At 55.1% G+C, this 17,801-nt stretch overlaps 2 protein-coding genes across 3 annotated transcripts; both read left to right on the top strand.

Annotated features, from left to right (window-relative positions):
* Positions 1–3,262: 3,262 nt before the first annotated feature.
* On the top strand, positions 3,263–5,192 carry RPL8 (ribosomal protein L8). The gene is made up of 5 exons (XM_037495672.2): positions 3,263–3,409; positions 3,496–3,637; positions 3,883–4,101; positions 4,678–4,793; positions 5,001–5,192. The coding sequence occupies exons 1-5, from the start codon at positions 3,272–3,274 to the stop codon at positions 5,157–5,159; spliced, it is 774 nt and encodes a 257-aa protein (XP_037351569.1). The 5' UTR covers positions 3,263–3,271; the 3' UTR covers positions 5,160–5,192.
* A 1,322-nt stretch (positions 5,193–6,514) lies between these two features.
* Positions 6,515–16,356, top strand: ZNF34 (zinc finger protein 34). Of its 2 annotated transcripts, none has more exons than XM_037530520.2 (6): positions 6,515–6,660; positions 8,386–8,504; positions 9,408–9,493; positions 9,756–9,882; positions 10,321–10,440; positions 13,367–16,356. In XM_037530520.2, the coding sequence occupies exons 3-6, from the start codon at positions 9,461–9,463 to the stop codon at positions 14,887–14,889; spliced, it is 1,803 nt and encodes a 600-aa protein (XP_037386417.1). In that variant the 5' UTR covers positions 6,515–6,660; positions 8,386–8,504; positions 9,408–9,460; the 3' UTR covers positions 14,890–16,356. The 2 variants fall into 2 exon arrangements, with proteins under 2 accessions (XP_037386417.1, XP_037386361.1); XM_037530464.2 differs by having other exon boundaries at positions 6,515–6,702.
* The last annotated feature ends 1,445 nt before the right edge of the window (positions 16,357–17,801 follow it).

The raw sequence follows: 17,801 nt of genomic DNA, 5'->3' as shown, positions 1-17,801 counted from the left end.
GCTGCTTGGCCTGATGGCACCTGAGAGTCTGTCCAGTCACAGGTCATCTGGGTCAGAAGTGCCCCCTCCTGAAGGCACCAGGCTCAGCTCCCAACAGCAGCCCAGCAATTCCTTCTCTATCCAAGATGAATGCCCTGCTGGGGGCGGGAGGTGTCTCCGCCAGAGGGCAGCTCAGCAGGGCACTGCCCTCCCTGCCCCCAGAGCGCTTTGTGTCTGTGCAGCTCTGGTGCTGGGGGTGCCTAACAGCCTTTTGCAGCCAGGCACCTGCACAGTCCTCGTGCTGCAGAGCCTGCAGTGCTCATTCAGCGCGTAGCTCTGTGGAAGGCCTTGCCATGCTCCGTGCTGCGAAGGACTTCTTGGTGTGGACCTTTTTATTTTTATTATGCTTTTGAAGATTTATTTATTTATGCACTCAAGAGCTGGGGTGCAGGCCAGAGGTGTGGGGGGTGAGAGGATCACTAGAGACAGAGTGGGAGGGGGTGAGAGGATCACTAGAGACAGAGTGGGGAGCAGAACAGACAGATCCACTGAAATCCACTGCTGAGGGGATCAGTGGGGACACAGAGAGGTCTGCTGTGCCCTGAGGGCAGCTCCCTGGCTGGCACTCAGGCCTCTTTGGTGATGGCCTGAGACTGACCCCCAGGCTGCCAGGGAGGCCCTCTGGGCAGCTCTTCTGCTGCAGGGCAAGGCTGCGCTTTGCCTACATACAGACAGCCTCTTGTGGGGAGCCTGAGCAGAAGAGGTAGGGAGCGGTGCTGGAGAGCGCTGGCACTCTGGTCGCACTGGTCAGTGATGCCTGAGGTGGGGGGCTCCTGGGGGGATCCCTGTCAGCCACAGCCTGTGGAGTCTGAGGAGTGAGGCCCTGCGGCAACGTGCTGCCCAAGGTGCAGGCAGGTGTAGGGGCCTCTCCCCGCTGTGCCTGCTACGGTGCCTGTTGAGGGGGGAGCCTATAGCAGAAGGCCGCAAAACCCTGCTCTGGGGGGCTGCACCTATGCAGCAGCACGCTGCACTTAATCACCTGCGGGAAGCACACCGGGGTGTGCTAGATCCCTCCTCAGGCTGCCTGTCCAGGGGCGCAGGGGTGTTCATCTGACCCCTCTCAGGATTGCCAGTCAGTTCATGTAACCCAGAGTGCCCCCCAGGGAGTCACCCCTAAACCATGCCCAACAGTTCTGCCTGTTTGGAGAACTCTCCTTGCATAGAAAATGCCTCCATCCTGGGACCTGAAAGGATAAACAAAAACAAGTGCCTCCCTAGTGACATAGGGGTCTGTCTCAGGTGGCCACCCCTGGTCTGAGTGCGAGTCTGGCCAGGGAGTGACCCACATGGTGCAGCAGACCTCTCCTGTCTCCTCACTACCCCCTCAGCAGTGTGTGTCAGTGGATCTGCCTGCTCTGTTCCCCACTATGTCTCTGGGGAGCCCTTTCACCCCTGTACCTCTGGTTTGTGCCCCAGTTCTTCTATGCAAAAATGAATAAATCTTTAAAAATAAAATATTTAAAAATGAATAAATCAATCTTTTAGGAAAATAAAAAAACAAGAAAAGGGGAAATGATGTAGTTTCAATCCTCACAAAAGGGAATTGGTGACTTGAAGGCAGAACATTTCTGTTAAAGAAGCAGAAGTTTTGAAAACTTTTTAAAAAAGATTTACTTATTTATGCATATAAGAGCTGGGTGCATGCCAAGCTTTATAACCAGGGTTCGGGTGATAAAGGTGAAGAGAAGGGGTGTCGGCTGAGGTGGTTTGTTGGGAAGGGCTGTTGGGGCAGGGGGATGAGCTGGGTGCCAAGATGAGACCCACAGAGTGTGGGGCGCACCCCATCTTTGCTGCCTTTTCCCTCAGAGTTTTGGCCACAGGCCATGCACTCAGAGAACCTGCCTGGGCAGACCCCATGGACTGGAGGCTGCTTCTTCCCCCTTTCTGCAGCTCCCGCACTCCCAATTCAGCCCCTACCCTGCAGGCTGCTGGGGATGGGGAGAGTCAACAGATCAAGGGTCTCCCCCACGGGGTCCCCCACACACACCCCAGTCCCACAGACCTTGGGGTGCCCGGGCAAACACTCTCGTGCACTTGTGACTCCTGTACAGGTAGTCCGGGCACCTCGAAGGACATGTAGCCTGCCGTGAGGAGCTAACGGGACAGCCTCCCGCCCCCCCCCCCCCCCCAGACTTGGGGCTTGCCCGGCCTGCCCGGGCCGCACACTCCCTGACCCCTCCCTCCTCCCTGACCCCTCCCTGCAGAATCAAGGCTCCTGGCTCCTCCCCTTGCGCCAAGAGGGTGACGAGACAGGTGTGTGCAGAGGAGAGAGCGCAGGGGCGGGGGCACAGGGACTGGGCCCCGGCTGCCTGGCTGCAGGCCCTGGGCGCGCAGTACTTGGGGGGGCGCGGAACGCCTGCATCCCCGGGACCCACTCCCGCTTGGCCGGCGGCAGGGCAGCGCTGTCCCGGCGCGGCGCCCCCGGTCCCGGCCTCACGCCCCGCGCGGCGCCCACGGCCCGGCCGGAAGGTGAGTCGGAACCTTCGGGGACCGCTCGCTTCGGGGTGGCGTATGTGTCAAGGTCCCGGCCCGCTGGTCACTGCTGCCTCTGCAAGGACCAGCAGACAGGGGACACCCCAACACTCCCAGAGGGAAGGGGGGCAGTTCTGCCCCCACAAAGGCGCCGACTGGATGGATGAAGGCCCCGCCCCTCGGCCCCGCCCCTCGGCCCCGCCCCTCGGCCCCCGGCCCCGCCCCACTACAGCGGCCTCGCTGCCCTTCGGCCCGCCCCCGCCCCTCCGCCCCCGCCCTCGGCCTCTCCACCTGGTCCCCGCGCACCTCCTTCCCGACCCCCGACCCCTCCTCCCGACCCCGCGGCAGGAGCGCGGCCCCCAGAGCGGGGCCTTACTGGACTCCGAGTGCGCCTGCGCAGGGGCTCTGGCGCGGAGGGGGCGGGGCGCACTACAAGTCCCGACGGGCACTGCGCGCCGCCCGCCGGAAGATGCGGCCGCCTCGGGCCCGCCCCGGAAGGCAAGGCGGCCCGGCGCCTGCGCTCCTTTTCCGCCGCGCTCGGCAGCAGGTAGGACGTGCGCGCGGGGCCGCGGCTTCATCCGCCGCCATCCTCCGCTCTGGGGCCCTAAGAACCCCGCGGGTTCCAGACGGGGCGCACGAGCGGGGATGGGGCGCGCGGGGGCCGGGACCAGGAGGGAGGAGCCTGCGGGGCGCGGGCCCAGGAGCCGCGGGTGCCGGGGCCGCCTGGGCGCTGACCGAGACCCGCCCGCAGGCCGCCGCCATGGGCCGCGTGATCCGTGGGCAGAGGAAGGGCGCCGGCTCCGTGTTCCGCGCGCACGTGAAGCACCGCAAGGGCGCCGCGCGCCTCCGCGCCGTGGACTTCGCCGAGCGACACGGATACATCAAGGGCATCGTGAAGGTGCGGGCGCCGGCCGGCGCGGGGGGAGGCGGGCGGGGGGAGCGGGGCGCCGCGCCTCGGCCCGCTCACGCCGCCTCGGCCCGCAGGACATCATCCACGACCCGGGCCGCGGCGCGCCCCTCGCCAAGGTGGTGTTCCGGGACCCGTACCGGTTTAAGAAGCGGACGGAGCTGTTCATCGCCGCCGAGGGCATCCACACCGGCCAGTTCGTGTACTGCGGCAAGAAGGGTGAGCCCTGTGGCGGGACGGCGGGGAGGGGCGGCTGGGCCTTGGCTTAACCCAACCCTGGGGAGGAACACGCCGGCAGAAGTCTCAGTCGGCGAGACCTGCTGGAGTAAACCGGGGCCCGGCGGGAGGCGGGTAAGAGGCAACCCCTCGCTGGGCTTGTGGGGACCACTTGGGGGCTGCCTAGGGGAGTTCAGGGCGTCGCCGGGGAATGGCAGTTAGGCCCACTCCCATCTTCTCCCTCGCAGCCCAGCTCAACATCGGCAATGTGCTCCCAGTGGGCACCATGCCAGAGGGTACCATCGTGTGTTGCCTGGAGGAGAAGCCTGGTGACCGGGGCAAGCTAGCGCGTGCCTCGGGCAACTACGCTACTGTCATTTCCCACAACCCGGAGACCAAGAAGACCCGCGTGAAGCTGCCCTCTGGCTCCAAGAAGGTCATCTCATCCGCCAACAGAGCTGTGGTTGGTGCGTGGCAGCTTGGCCCTCCCTGGCCCAGGGACTGTGATGTCTGACAGGGTAGTAGCACCCACTCCACTGCGGGTGGGGAGTTGATCGTACCAGGTTGTGAGGCTGGCACTCAGTTGGTGTGCCGGGGACTTATTTATGTTGCTGTTTAGTGGCATCTTTAACCAAGTCATGTGCAAGGGAGACTTTGGAAGGTATGCCCAAAGAATAGCCAGCTTTGGCTGAGAGGTGGCGGTCTGGGTCAGCTGTTCTGTCAGGCAGGTGGGTAGGAGATGGAGAAACCTGCCCAGTGTCAGCCATGGCGAGTGGTGGGTGTGGGATCTTCTTCCAGAGAACATGGGGTCAAAATAGACATCCACAGGTGGGTAAAGGCCTGACTGGGGCTGTCCCGTGGAGTCTAGAGGCACTAGCAAGAGACTGAGGCTCCTGGGAGTGTGGCTGTGAAAGCTTTGGGGATGGGGTGGGGGTGTGGTCCACAGGCAAGGATCCGGAAGGGGGTGTTCTTTCTGATGGGGGAGCCCTGAAACGGCGGGGAGGGTATGATGCATTTCCCTGAGGTTGGTGACTCTCCAATAGGCGTGGTGGCTGGCGGTGGCCGCATTGACAAGCCAATTTTGAAGGCTGGACGTGCCTATCATAAGTATAAGGCAAAGAGGAATTGCTGGCCACGTGTGCGGGGTGTAGCCATGAATGTAAGTAGCCCAGAAATGGCCCTGGGTGTTCAGGCTGTGGGGGCGTGAAGCTGGGTGGGTGGTTCCCTCCCTTCCTGGAGGTCCCCTTAACCTTTGTAGGAGCGTCTGTAGTAGGTTCTCTGGGGGATGTTTTGTGGACCCAGACAATTTGATGCTACTTTTAGGAGAGGTTGGGATCTCACATTAACACCACTGTTCTGTGTGCAGCCTGTGGAGCATCCTTTTGGAGGTGGCAACCACCAGCACATTGGCAAACCCTCAACCATTCGCAGAGATGCCCCTGCTGGCCGCAAAGTGGGTCTTATTGCAGCCCGCCGGACCGGGCGTCTCCGGGGAACCAAGACTGTGCAGGAGAAAGAGAACTAGGGCTTGGGGACTCAATAAAGTTTGTCCTTTGCCGCTGAACTGGTCTTTGTTCTTGCCAGTGGCTTCAGAGGGCACCTTTTCTCTGCTCATCGTGCTGCCGCAGAGCTCCTGGTGTACACCAGTGAGTGGTGGAGACGCTGGAGAGATGGGGTGTTGGGGTGCTTTCCACCTTGACTCCTGGGAACTCCACTGACAGGTGTGTGGAGCATAGAAGCCACCCCACCAGGGTCACGCCCCCATGCCGACATTCATTAACCTGCTTTAGCACTTGGAGAATGGAGGCAAGGCTGCTGGTAGGAGAACAGAGAATTGTCTTGGGACAGTTTCTCAGGACTAGCCTCCTGGTTCCAACACTGTCTAGGACGACTGGACCAGACACCATGGAGTGGCTTGGCAGGTGGAAGTGGAGACCCATCAGCACTTTTGGGCCATATCCCAGTGGCCGGCTGAAGCCCATGTTGGTTCCCCTTGTGTGCTGTGGAAGAGCCCGGGCTGGAGAAGTGGCCATCTCCCTGAGCCTCAGAAGTCTGGGGGTACTTGGGGGCCTGTGGCTCTCATGATGATGGAACAGTGCTGGGTAGGCCACACGTTTCTGGTTGGCGAGCGGGCCCCAGCAGCACTGGGCCCCTCTTGGCAGGACAAGACTCTCCGTCCTGTTGGACTTGAGGGCGGCCTTTCTTACTAAAGGGCACCGAGCAAAGTTGCCTGTTGCCTGCTGCTGGTCAGGTGTGCGTCCTTGTCCATGCCGATGGCATCTGGGAGGGGCGGCTCCCAGAGCACCCCGGGCGGCAGGTGTGGGGCCCCACTCAGTGCGTGGGACTGTAAAGCAGAAGGGCCGGCAGGCGACTTCGCCACCTGATGGCGCTGCCCGGCCGGCCACCGAGACGACGTGCTCGCCTTCCAGAGCGCCGCCTTCCGGCGCGCGTCGACGCCACTTCCGGCCGGGCCCTAGAGGGCGCGGCGCGGGCGGCACGAAGCTCCCCGCGACCGAGCATCCGTCCTGACGGGCTGGCGCCCCCGGAGGCCTTTCCCAACACAGCCTCGGAGTCGCGCGCCGGTGCCGGGTCCGCGGACGCCGGTGACAGGGGCTGCCCGTCCCGCCGCCGTGCGCGTTCGGGCCCCGCCCTCGGGGTTCAGCGGGCGCGGGTCCACTGGGGGCGCCCCGGCCGGGCCGGCGCGCGTCCCCCGCCCCCTCCTTATCCCTTGCTCTGAGGCGAGGACGCCGAGACCCGCGGCCGCCGCCCCCTGCTCTAAGGTCCCCCTGTTCCAAGGCCCCTCGCTCCAGGGCCCCCCGCTCCAGGGCCCCCGGCTCCAGGGCCCGCCGGCCCGGGGCTGCTCGCCCGGGGGCGCGGGCCGGTCCCCAGCACGCGCCGAGGCCGGGCGTGTTTCTCCGTCCTCTCCCTTAGCGCTCGCCCCTCACCCTCGCTTCGTCCGCGTTGCTGCAAGTGGCGAGATCATGCCCGTCCGTCTGTCTGCTGCTGCTTTCGCCGCCTACCTGCAGGTGGAAACACGTCTCCATGTTTCAGTGATTGTAGATAACGCGGTAATGAACGTAGGGCCCAGTTTCAGGTTTCCTTCTCTTAGGACGCACTCCCAGTGGGGTTATACATCGCCTGTTTTTGAATAGATTTATTTATGCGTAGAGCTGGGGTGCAGGCCAGAGGTGCGGCGGTGAAAGGACTCCCCAGAGACAGAGTGGGGAGAGGTCTGCTGCGCCATGTGGGTCACCTCCCTGGCCAGCCGGGGATCGAGCTGCGGACAGCTTCATAGGTTGCCTCTCGCGCCCCCAGGGAGGCCCTCTTTGCATATATTGGATGTGTTTGTTTCTAAATATGTTCTCCGTTGCATGTGTTGTTTCTTTCACTGGTTGGTTGTTTCTTTCTTTGCTGTCAGCACTTTTTGTTAGACCTAATACTGCTCGTGTCATTTCCACATCTCGTGTCACTGATACTCTGCTCTTGGCAGTTATGCCCAGCCCTGTAGCTTTGTGCCCTGTTGCCCTGACAGTGATGTGTTCGCTCTTTGCAGCAACTGTGATTGTGCCCATCTCCGGTGCATATAATGTCAGTGTGGATACTGAGGCTGTTTCCCTTTCTTTTTGTGCATAGGCATGTAATGACATAATTGTGTGTCTTCATTCTAGACGCATGCCTAGAATTAAGTTTTCACACTGTTTTCAAGCTCTACCAGGTAGTGCCAGATGTATTTCCAGAGTGACTGCCCCGGTTCCCTGTCCCAAGGACTCCTCAGGGCCGGGGCGCTTGGTCTTCCATGTTTCCTGGATCCTCAGCATTTGACATTGGAAAGTATTTTATATTTCCTCTAGTCAGTGAGGATAGTCTTGTTTTTTTTTTTTTTTTTTTTTTTTTTAATAGAGGCATGTTTTATTTATTTATTTGTTTGTTTGTTTGCTTGTTTATACATGCACTGGTACAGTCAGAAGCGCGGGAGGGTGAGAGACTTCACCAGAGCCAGAGCGGGGAGCAGAGCAGGCAGAAGGACCGAAGTACACTGCTGAGGGGAGCAGCGGGCAGCAGGAGAGGTCTGCATGCCATGTGGGACCCTCCTGCAGTGGCCGGGGAGCAGCCAGGGATCGAACTGGCGCTGCAGAGGCCGCGGGCAGCTTCGCAACCCAGCGCTCAACCGCTGCGCCACCAGGGAGGCCCGGATAGTCTTGTTTTAATTTGCACTTCTCTGTTTCTTCATGACGTTAGAAATCTCTTCAGATATTATTGTGGAAAGTTTGATTTTCTGTGATGTGCCACATTACATTGGTAATGTACCACACTGCATTTTGTTGATTGAATAGTCTTTTGTATCTAAAAATATATTCTTTATCTTTTGCTACCTGTGTTTGCAAATACCTTTTTTCACATTGCTGCTTGTCCTTTAGTATTTTTTTTTAAGATTTATTTATTTATGCATACAAGAATTGGGGTATCGGCTAGAGGTTCAGGGGTGAGAGGATTCACCAGAGACAGAGTGGGGAGCAGAACAGGTAGATCCACTGAAATCCACTGCTGGGGGGAGCAGCAGGGAGACAGGAGAGGTCTGCTGCACCTTGTGTGTAGCTCCCTAGCTGGCCGGGGATCGAACTCGTGCTATAGTGGCTGCAGACAGTTTCATAGGTTGCGTCTCAACCTCTTGTGTCACCAGGGAGGCCTTCCTTGAGTATTTTTGTATGGAAAGTAGGTTTGCTTCCTGAGTAGTGTTTCTCCACCCACAGGGATGCAGCAGGATATGCGTGGGCTGCTCCGTTGTCCTCTCTCCTGTTTCAGGCCTCAGTTCAATGGCAGTAGCCTTACAGTTTGTGGATCTAATTGGATGATTTTCTGCTTCTGCTAGGTGAGCTTAATCCTTTTATTTCTTACCATTTCTCATCTACTGAACTTGTCTCTACTCGATTTATATTTTTTGCCTTTTATAGTTTGTTATGTGCCTTTTTTTTTTTTTAAGATTGATTTATTTATACCAAGCACTGGGGTACAGGCCAGAGGCGCGGGAGGGTGAGAGAATCCACCAGAGACAGAGTGGGGAGCAGAACAGGCAGGTGGGCCGAAATACACTATGAGGGGAGCAGCGGGTGAGACAGGAGAGGTCTGCTACACCATGTGAGAATCTCCCCAGGCTGGGTGAGAATCAAACTGGCACTGCGGACAGCTTCACAGCACTGCACTTACCCCACTGCGCCACCGGGGAGGCCCATGCCTTCTGTGTTTTTTATTTTTTTATTTTTTTTTAAAGATTTGTTTTATTTATTTATACAAGCACTGGGTACAGTCAGAAGCGCGGGAGGGTGAGAGAATTCACCAGAGCCAGAGCAGGGAACAGAGCAGGCAGAAGGACCGAAGGACACTGCTGAGGGGAGCAGCGGGCGGCAGGAGAGGTCTGCGCGCCATGCGGGACCCTCCTCCGGTGGCCGGGGAGCAGCCGGGGATCGAACCGGCGCTGCAGAGGCAGCGGGCAGCTTCACAACCCAGCGTTCAACCGCTGCGCCACCGGGGAGGCCCCTTCTGTGTTTTTTAAACTTCCATTTTCTCCTTAACTTTTAATACATTGTCTTTATTTTTTCATGTAAAGTGAGTATGTCTGTTCTGAACGGGATGACTTGAAGAGCCTGCAGGAGTCCATGCCGTGGAAATAGAATTGGGCTGGCAGCCTGGGGCAGGGAGCAGAGTGCCTGGAGAGCCAGCTGTGCCAGCAGAGGGTCCAGGCTGGGCCCTGATGCATGCCTCTCTCTTCCCTCAGAATCTGACTGCCTGGCTCCTGCCTGCCTTCTGGGGACCCCAGGGCAACAGGCGATGGCAGCTTTGCATCTGCCTGCCCTGGCCCAGGTGAGCGTCAGTCATCCCTGGGAGGTGCGTGGTCTGCGCTCAGGGCTTCCCACCTTCTCTGGTCTGGGGTGCTGCAAGCAGCAGGGGAATGGTGATGCTGAAGGCCTCCCCACTTTAGCTGGCTCAGTAGCCAGAGTGTCATGCCATCCCCTCAACTCTGTTGGGGGATCAGCTTGTAGTTACTCCTACGCTTGTGCTACCCCAGCCCCCAGGGCCCACCCTGAGCCACATCCGAGCCTGCATTAGGGTCCTGTCATTCCAGGCCAAGGTGACCTTCCAAGACGTGGCCGTGCTCCTCTCCCGGGAGGAGTGGGAGCTCCTGGGTCCTGGGCAGCGGGGCCTCTACAGGGACGTGATGCTGGAGACCTACGGAAACCTGGTTTCGCTGGGTGAGCCCCGTGCCAGGACACAGGTCAGGACTGTCCCTGGAGACTGAGGGCTTGGCAGTTGCTGGGCTGGGGACCACACCCCCTGGACCCAGAGAAAGGAGTCCCTGGCTCTGGCCCCGGCAGGCCTGTGTTCCGTGCGGTGTGACTGGGCTAGTGCTGCCCTCCTGTGAGCCCCAGGTGTGGCTGCCTCCCTGCCCCAGGCCGGAAGCAGATCCCCTCCCTGGGATTTGTCCGCCCCTGGTGGGAAGCAGTCCCCTGCTCTCTTCTTCGCTGTGGTCAGACCTTTGTCTTCATGACCAGCCCCAGCGTTCCAGAGATTGTCCAGACTTCTTGTCATCCCATTGTGCTATGTTCCCCCCTCCCTGCAGCCCCAGGCTGAGACCACTCGGTGAAGCCCTGGGTCCTTGGCACCAACTCTAGGCCCTGTCCTTTTCGCAGGAGGTGGACCTGCAGTCTCCAAGCCTGCGGTGATTACACAGTTGGAGCGAGAGGACGAGCCGTGGGTCCTGGACACGCAGGATGCCAAGGGGAGAAAACAGCTGACAGTTGATGGCGCAGGTGTGTGAGGGGGACCACACCCCAAATTCAGACACTGAACAAACATTCAGTTGGGATCCAGCATATCTGGGTATTGACTCAGGAGTTTGGAGAAAGATGCATCAGGACCAGCACAAGAGCCCTGAGAATGGTCTCTGCTGAAGTCCAGATCTGCCTGGGTGGCTGGTGGGGTGACTCTTGAGCCAAGTCTTCTAGGAGAGTGAGAGTGGGCAGTGTTGGGGGAGGACAAGAGGGAAGGGTGTCTGAGTGTGTTGTGAGCATGAGCCCATGGAGCCCTGCCTGCGGTAGCTCATATGCTGTGACAGGGTCAGATGGAAGCAGTGTGACAGAGGCAGTCACTTGATCCCCCTCATCTACGTCAGCCTGCCTGATGGTGACAGAGCATTACAGGACAGTGCACCCTGATGTAAATGTCATGTCTGCTGCTGTTCCTTTTCTGGGCCCGTCTTTTCCATGCCTGTATATGATGCTGTGCCTCAGCGGGAGTGCAGTGGTCCCCTGTGCACTGCTGTGCAGCCTGCCTTTCACCGAAGGTGTTTCCATTTCTGTGCAGTTGTCCCTCAGTGTCTGTGGGGGCTTGCTTCCAGGAACCCCCGAGGATGCCAAAATCCAGGGACATTCAGTTCTTATGTGAAATGGTGTAATATTTACATAGAAACTGTGTACACGCTTCTGTGTACTTTACTTTTTTGTGTACAAGAGCTGGGGTGCAGGCCAGATGTGCAGGAGTGAGAGGATCCACTAGAGGCAGCGTGGGGAGCAGAGCAGTGGGATGCACTGAAACCCACTGCTGAGGGGAGCAGCAGGGAGACAGGAGAGGTCTGCTGCGCCCTGGGTGGGGGGGGTCCCTGGCCGGGGATGGACTCCCTGGCCTGGCATGGACTCTGGCCGCAGGCTCCCGGGGAGGCCCACTTTTCTAGGTTACCTGTCCCGTACACTGTGATTATTAGGTAAGTAGCTGTTACACTGTATTGTTTCAGGATAATGACAATAAGGTCTGTGCAAGCTCAGTACAGACACAACCATCAGCCTGACTGCCTAACCACTCTCCGCCCACAGTTGGTTGAATCAGAGGGCCAACTACACACGGGTTTCTGCTTTTAGTTGAAATGACAACAGGAAGGGTGTGCACCAGTTTCACTGCCGTGGACATTGGCAATGAGCATCTTTTTTCTCTATTTCGATGCTTTCCTAGGAAGGAACAGCTGACTTGATTCAAAGGACTTGAGTTTCTCTCTTATAAATTTGCTTGTTTGAATTTCAATATTTACAAAATGTGTCAAATCCAAATTTCACAACTCAGTGAATTTTTACAAAAAACGTTTTTCAAATTAAAGGATGTTCCGTTTCTAGTTTAGGAGCTCACTGGCTTCCTCCGTCATTTGCCACTGCTTCCCTCTGGACCCTTCTCTTTGATTCCCGGAGGCTGCTCTGCTCTGTCATGTTGTCTGTCTGGATTCCTGCAGAACATCTGACTGCAGAGGGTTGCCAAGTTGCTTGGAGCAGCAGTTCCGTTCCATGGCCATATAGCGGTCTAATTAGTGCATGTGCCACAATTATTTCCCTTGTACTTGTGGAGGACATGTGGTTATTCCCAGTTTGAGACTGTTGTGTGTCTCTCTCAGCTCAAAGAGAATGTATTTCTGCTGAGTGTGTGCCTGCATGTGCAGTCGGTGTGTGTATTTGCCTCGTCAAGGAAGGAAGGAAGGAGTGGAGGCCTGAGGGTACCACAAGGCATTTTGTGTGAGCATCTTGAATTTATGCTTCTGGAGGCTCATCCAGTTGGCCCCTCAGACCCCTGGGAAGTGTTGTGGCCTGTGAAGGAGAGCAGGGGGCCCCGGCCTCTATCCACCCTCCTTCTGCAGGGCTTCCAGGGGCTTGGCTTTTTGTTTTCCTGAAGAGGCTGCTGGCTTTCTGCTGTCGATTTAGAGTGGATCAGCTGCTGCCAGGCAGTATTAGACTTACTTGGCCTTGTTATGGTGTCATGTGTCCTCCAGGACATTTTGGATCCCTCCTCCCTTGGTTTCCTTGGTGCTGTGAGGTCTCCATCTTCTTTTTTTTTTTTTTTTTCCTAAAGATTTATTTATTTATGCATACAAGAACTGGGGTACAGACCAGAGGTGCAGGGGGTGAGAGGATTCACCAGAGAGAGTGGGGAACAGAACAGGCAGATCCACTGAAACACTGCTGAGGGGAGCAGCAGGGAGACAGGAGAGGTCTGCTGTGCCATGTGGGTCAGCTTTCTGGCTGGCTGGGGATTGAACTCATGCCTCAGTAGCTGCGGAATGCTTCATAGTGCTGTGCTCAACCCCTTGCACCACCAGGGAGGCCCCATCTTCTATGTCTGTGTCCTGAGGGCAGGCATCCTACAGTCCCGTTCAGGCAGGTTTTGTGGGCATAAGGCAGGCAGGAAGGGCATAGACGTTAGAACTGGTCTGACCTGGGTTTATTTATTTATTTATTTTAAAGATTGATTGATTTATACAAGAACTGGGGTACAGGCCAGAGCGCAGGAGGGTGAGAGGATTCACCAGAGACAGAACGGGGAACAGAACAGGCAGACTGACAAAATACACTGCTGAGGGGAGAAGCGGGTGAGACAGGGGAGGTCTGCTGTGCCATGTGGGGTTCTCGCTGGCTGGGATTGAACCTGCGCTGCAGAGGCTGTGGACAGCTTCACGGTGCAGCGCTCAACCGCCTGTGCCACCAGGGAGGCCCTGACCTGGGTTTAAGTGCTTGCAATGCCGCATAACTGTGGCCCTAAGTGAGGTCCATAAGCCTTTAGGCTCCAGGCACTCATCTCTGCAAGGTGACTGTGACTTTAGAGGTGACCAAATTGGTACTCTGCAAGTAGTCACCAGCAGCTTCATAAATTCCTTCCAGAGTCAGAAGAGGTGATTCTGAGATGTTCTGTTTGTTGTTTCAGCTCATAAGACCAAAACTGAGTACAAGGAGTTGACTTCAGGGGAGATGCTTGATGTGGAACTGGATGAACTCAGGAGGACTGTTCCCCAGAGATCTGGGCTGAGAGAAACCTGTAAGCATGTCAGGGAGCAAGAGGAGAACCTGGACAAGCCAGTAGAGCAGAGCAGTCCCAGGCCAGTCACAATGACCAACAAGAACTGCCAGTTGTCTGGGGGAAGCCTCAGATTGGGGTCAAGTCCCTTCGCTGATCAAAGACCTCACAGTTGTGGTATATGTGAGGACAGTTTTGAAGAGAGGTCATATCTTAATAAGCATAAGCATGCACAAAGATCAAGAAAACCAAATAAAGTTCATGATTCTGGAGAACTCTTCAGTGCAAATTTAGTTGTTAAAGAAGACCAGAAAGTTCTTACTGAGAAAAAATTGCATTATTGTGGTTACTGTGGAAAAGCCTTCAGGTATATTGCTAACCTTTTCAAGCACCAGCAGCTTCACAATGAAGAGAAGCCCCATAAGTGTGATGAGTGTGGGAAGACTTTCAATCAGAGCTGTGAGTTCATCAGTCACAAAAGGATGCACTCGGGGGAGATCCCATACCAGTGCAGAGAGTGTGGGAAGACATTTAGTCAGAGACCCAACCTCATGAAACATCAGAGGATTCATACCGGGGAGAATCCATACAAGTGTAGTGAGTGTGGGAAACACTTCAGTGCCTACTCTTCTCTTATTTATCATCAGAGAATCCACACTGGAGAGAAACCCTATAAATGCAATGATTGTGGGAAAGCCTTCAGTGACAGCTCAATCCTTAACCGACATCGACGGACTCATACTGGGGAGAAGTCCTACAAGTGTGGTGAGTGTGAGAAATACTTCAGTGCCTACTCTTCTTTTATTTATCATCAGAGAATTCACACTGGAGAGAAACCCTATAAGTGCAAAGATTGTGGTAAAGCCTTCAGTGATGGGTCAATCCTTATTCGACATCGTCGTACTCACACTGGAGAGAAGCCATTTGAGTGTAAAGAATGTGGCAAAGGCTTTACCCAAAGTTCTAACCTTATCCAACATCAAAGAATTCACACTGGAGAAAAACCCTATAAATGTAATGAGTGTGAGAAAGCTTTCATCCAAAAAACCAAACTTGTTGAACATCAGAGAAGCCACACTGGAGAAAAGCCCTATGAATGTAGTGACTGTGGGAAAGTGTTCAGCCAGAGCACACACCTCATCCAGCATCAGAGGATCCACACAGGAGAGAAGCCCTACAAGTGCAATGAATGTGGGAAGGCCTTCCATAACAGTTCCAGACTGATTCACCACCAAAGGTCACACCATGGAGACAAGCCATATAAATGCAGTGATTGCAAGAAATCCTTTAGCCAGGGCACTTACCTCATCCAACACCAGAGGATCCACACTGGGGAGAAACCTTACAAGTGTAGTGAGTGTGGGAAGGCCTTCCGGCACAGCTCTAATATGTGCCAGCATCAGAGAATTCACCTCCGGGAATCTTCTATGTAATGGGAGCAGAGAGCCCATGAGTCTTTCTTCCACACTCTTTTATTGTCACAGAGGGAAAGGACATTTCTGGCTAACTGAAAAATAACAAACCAAAAGCACGTAACTACTTTAGAGAAACTGAGAAGGTGAACAAAAAAGAGAAGCTCCTGCAACCGTACCACGTAGGGAGTTTATCAGTGCTGACTGAGCGTGGTCCAGACACGCCACGTGTTGTTACTGCTTCACAGCAACTAGGGTCTTCACAGTAGCTGTTTCCTCATAAAATTCTCCCTGGAGAGAATTCCACATACTTAAACATTTTTACATGTTGTGTATCTTTTTTTTTGTTTTAAATAGGTTGTGTATCTTGAAAAATTAACATTCATGCCTTTCTGTGTTATTTAATAGTGACGATAATTTTTTATTGATGTAAACTATGTGTAACAGAACGTAACATTTCAACCATTTTTTTTTAAAGATTTATTTATTATACAAGATCCAGGGTACAGGCCAGATTTGTGGGAGGGTAAGAGGATTCACCAGAGCCAGAGCGGGGAACAGAACAGGCAGATTGACGAAATACACTGCTGAGGGGAGCAGCGGGCGCGACAGGAGATGTCTGGCGTGCCATGTGGGACCCTTGCTGTCCGGCTGGGAATAAACCAGCACTGCAGAGGCTGTGGACAGCTTCACAGAGCTCAACCACCTGCACCACCAGGGGAGGCCCCACATTTCAACCATTTTTTTTTTTTAAAGATTATTTATACAAACACTGGGTACAGCCAGAAGCACGGGAGGGTGAGAGAATTCACCAGAGCCAGAGCGGGGAACAGAACAGGAAGACTGACAAAATATACTGCTGAGGGGAGCAGCGGGCGGCAGGAGAGGTCTGCGCGCCATGTGGGACCCTTGCTGGTAGCCAGGGATGGAACCGGCGCTGCAGAGGCTGCGGGCAGCTTCGCAGCCCAGCGCTCAACCACTGTGCCACCGGGGAGGCCCCATTTCAACCATTTTTAAGTGTACAATTCAGTGACATGGACTGCATCCTCAATGTTGTGTAACCATCACTACTATTTCCAGAAATACTTTATTACTCCAAGCAAAAGGATAAAAAATATATTCCATACAAATAATAACCAGAATTGCTGAAGTGGTTCTGTTATTAGTAAATGTGATAAAAAAAAAGAAGAGACGATGTTATTGATCCAAGGTTTGACAAAGCCAAAGCCCTGCGGCAGTTACACACAGCAGAGCCCCGCAGGCAGGTCAGTTGCTCATATACGGGAGGGTTTGCTCTGGACTCAGTTCCATTGTTCTACGTGTCTCTTCTGTGCCTGTACCACATGAGTTCTAATTACTGTAGCTTTGTAGTAAGTTCTGAAATCCGTAATTGTGAGCCTTCCAACATTCTTTTTTTTTTTTTTTTAAATAGAGGCATGTTTTATTTATTTGTTTGTTTGTTTGTTTTGTTTATACATGCACTGGGTACAGTCAGAAGCGCGGGAGGGTGAGAGAATTCACCAGAGCCAGAGCGGGGAGCAGAGCAGGCAGAAGGACCGAGGCACACTGCTGAGGGGAGCAGCGGGCGGCAGGAGAGGTCTGCGCGCCATGTGGGACCCTCCTCCGGTGGCCAGGGAGCAGCCGGGGATCGAACCGGCGCCGCAGAGGGCGCGGGCAGATTCGCAACCCAGCGCTCAACCGCTGCGCCACCGGGGAGGCCCCCAACATTCTTTTATTCAGGATTGTTTTGGCTGTTGGGGGCCTTGAGGTTTTTTTAGTGTGAATTTTTCTATATTTGCAAAAGACCCAATGGGATTTTTATTTTTATTTTTATTTTTTTTTATAGAGGCATGTTTTTATTTATTTATTTATTTTATTTGTTTGTTTATTTTGTTTATACATGCACTGGGTACAGTCAGAAGCGCGGGAGGGTGAGAGAATTCACCAGAGCCAGAGCGGGGAGCAGAGCAGGCAGAAGGACCGAAGGACACTGCTGAGGGGAGCAGCGGGCAGCAGGAGAGGTCTGCGCGCCATGTGGGACCCTCCTCCGGTGGCCGGGGAGCAGCCGGGGATCGAACCGGTGCCGCAGAGGCTGCGGGCAGCTTCGCAACCCAGCGCTCAACCGCTGCGCCACCGGGGAGGCCCACCCCCCAATGGGATTTTGATAAGGATAGTATTGACTCTAGATCACTTCAGGTAATGTCACTTTAGCAATATTAATTCCTTTCCCAAAGCACAGTGTCTATTTCCATTAGTTGATGTGTTCTTTTTTTTTTTTTTTTTTTAAAGATTTATTTATACAAGAACTGGGGTACAGGCCAGAGGTGCGGGAGGGTGAGAGGATTCACCAGAGACAGAGCGGGGAACAGAACAGGCATATGGACCTAAGGCACTGCTGAGGGGAGCGGTGGGTGAGACAGGAGAGGTCTGCTGCACCCTGTGGGTATCTCCTTGGCCAGCCAGGAATTGAACCCATGCTGCAGGGGCTGTGGACAGCTTCACAGTGCTGCGCTCAACCTGCTGTGCCACCAGGGAGGCCCTTGTTGATGTGTTCTTGAGCTTATTTCAGTGAGCTTTTAGTTTTCAGTAGACAAGCTCTTGTTTCCTTTATACCTATGTATTTTGTTTATTTTAATGTTCATGTGACTAGACTTGTTATCTCAATACCTTTTTTTAATTTTTAAAACTTTTTTTTTTTAAGATTTATTTATTTATTTATACAAGCACTGGGTACAGTCATAAGTGCGGGAGGGTGAGAGAATTCACCAGAGCCAGAGCGGGGAGCAGAACAGGCAGACTGACGAAGTACACTGCTGAGGGGAGCAGCGGGTGGCAGGAGAGGTCTGTGGCGCCATGTGGGACCCTCGCTGGCGGCCAGGGAACAAACCGGCGCTGCAGAGGCTGCGGGCAGCTTCGCAGCCCAGCACTCAACC

This window comes from Talpa occidentalis, unplaced genomic scaffold, assembly GCF_014898055.3.
Source record: "Talpa occidentalis isolate TD23 unplaced genomic scaffold, MPIMG_talOcc4v2.1, whole genome shotgun sequence".
Classification (NCBI taxonomy): Eukaryota; Metazoa; Chordata; class Mammalia; order Eulipotyphla; family Talpidae; genus Talpa; species Talpa occidentalis.
The sequence above is the reverse complement of the archived record's forward strand: the minus strand, read 5'-3'. Positions and strand labels throughout refer to the sequence as shown.

Coding starts and splice junctions, on each gene's coding strand:
- RPL8 (XM_037495672.2), top strand. CDS start 3,272: ATGGGCCGCGTGATCCGTGGGCAGAGGAAGGGCGCCGGCTCCGTGTTC. Junction 4,102..4,677: donor CGCCAACAGAGCTGTGGTTG/GTGCGTGGCAGC, acceptor ACTCTCCAATAG/GCGTGGTGGCTGGCGGTGGC. Junction 4,794..5,000: donor TGCGGGGTGTAGCCATGAAT/GTAAGTAGCCCA, acceptor TTCTGTGTGCAG/CCTGTGGAGCATCCTTTTGG.
- ZNF34 (XM_037530520.2), top strand. CDS start 9,461: ATGGCAGCTTTGCATCTGCCTGCCCTGGCCCAG. Junction 9,494..9,755: donor ATCTGCCTGCCCTGGCCCAG/GTGAGCGTCAGT, acceptor CTGTCATTCCAG/GCCAAGGTGACCTTCCAAGA. Junction 9,883..10,320: donor CGGAAACCTGGTTTCGCTGG/GTGAGCCCCGTG, acceptor TCCTTTTCGCAG/GAGGTGGACCTGCAGTCTCC.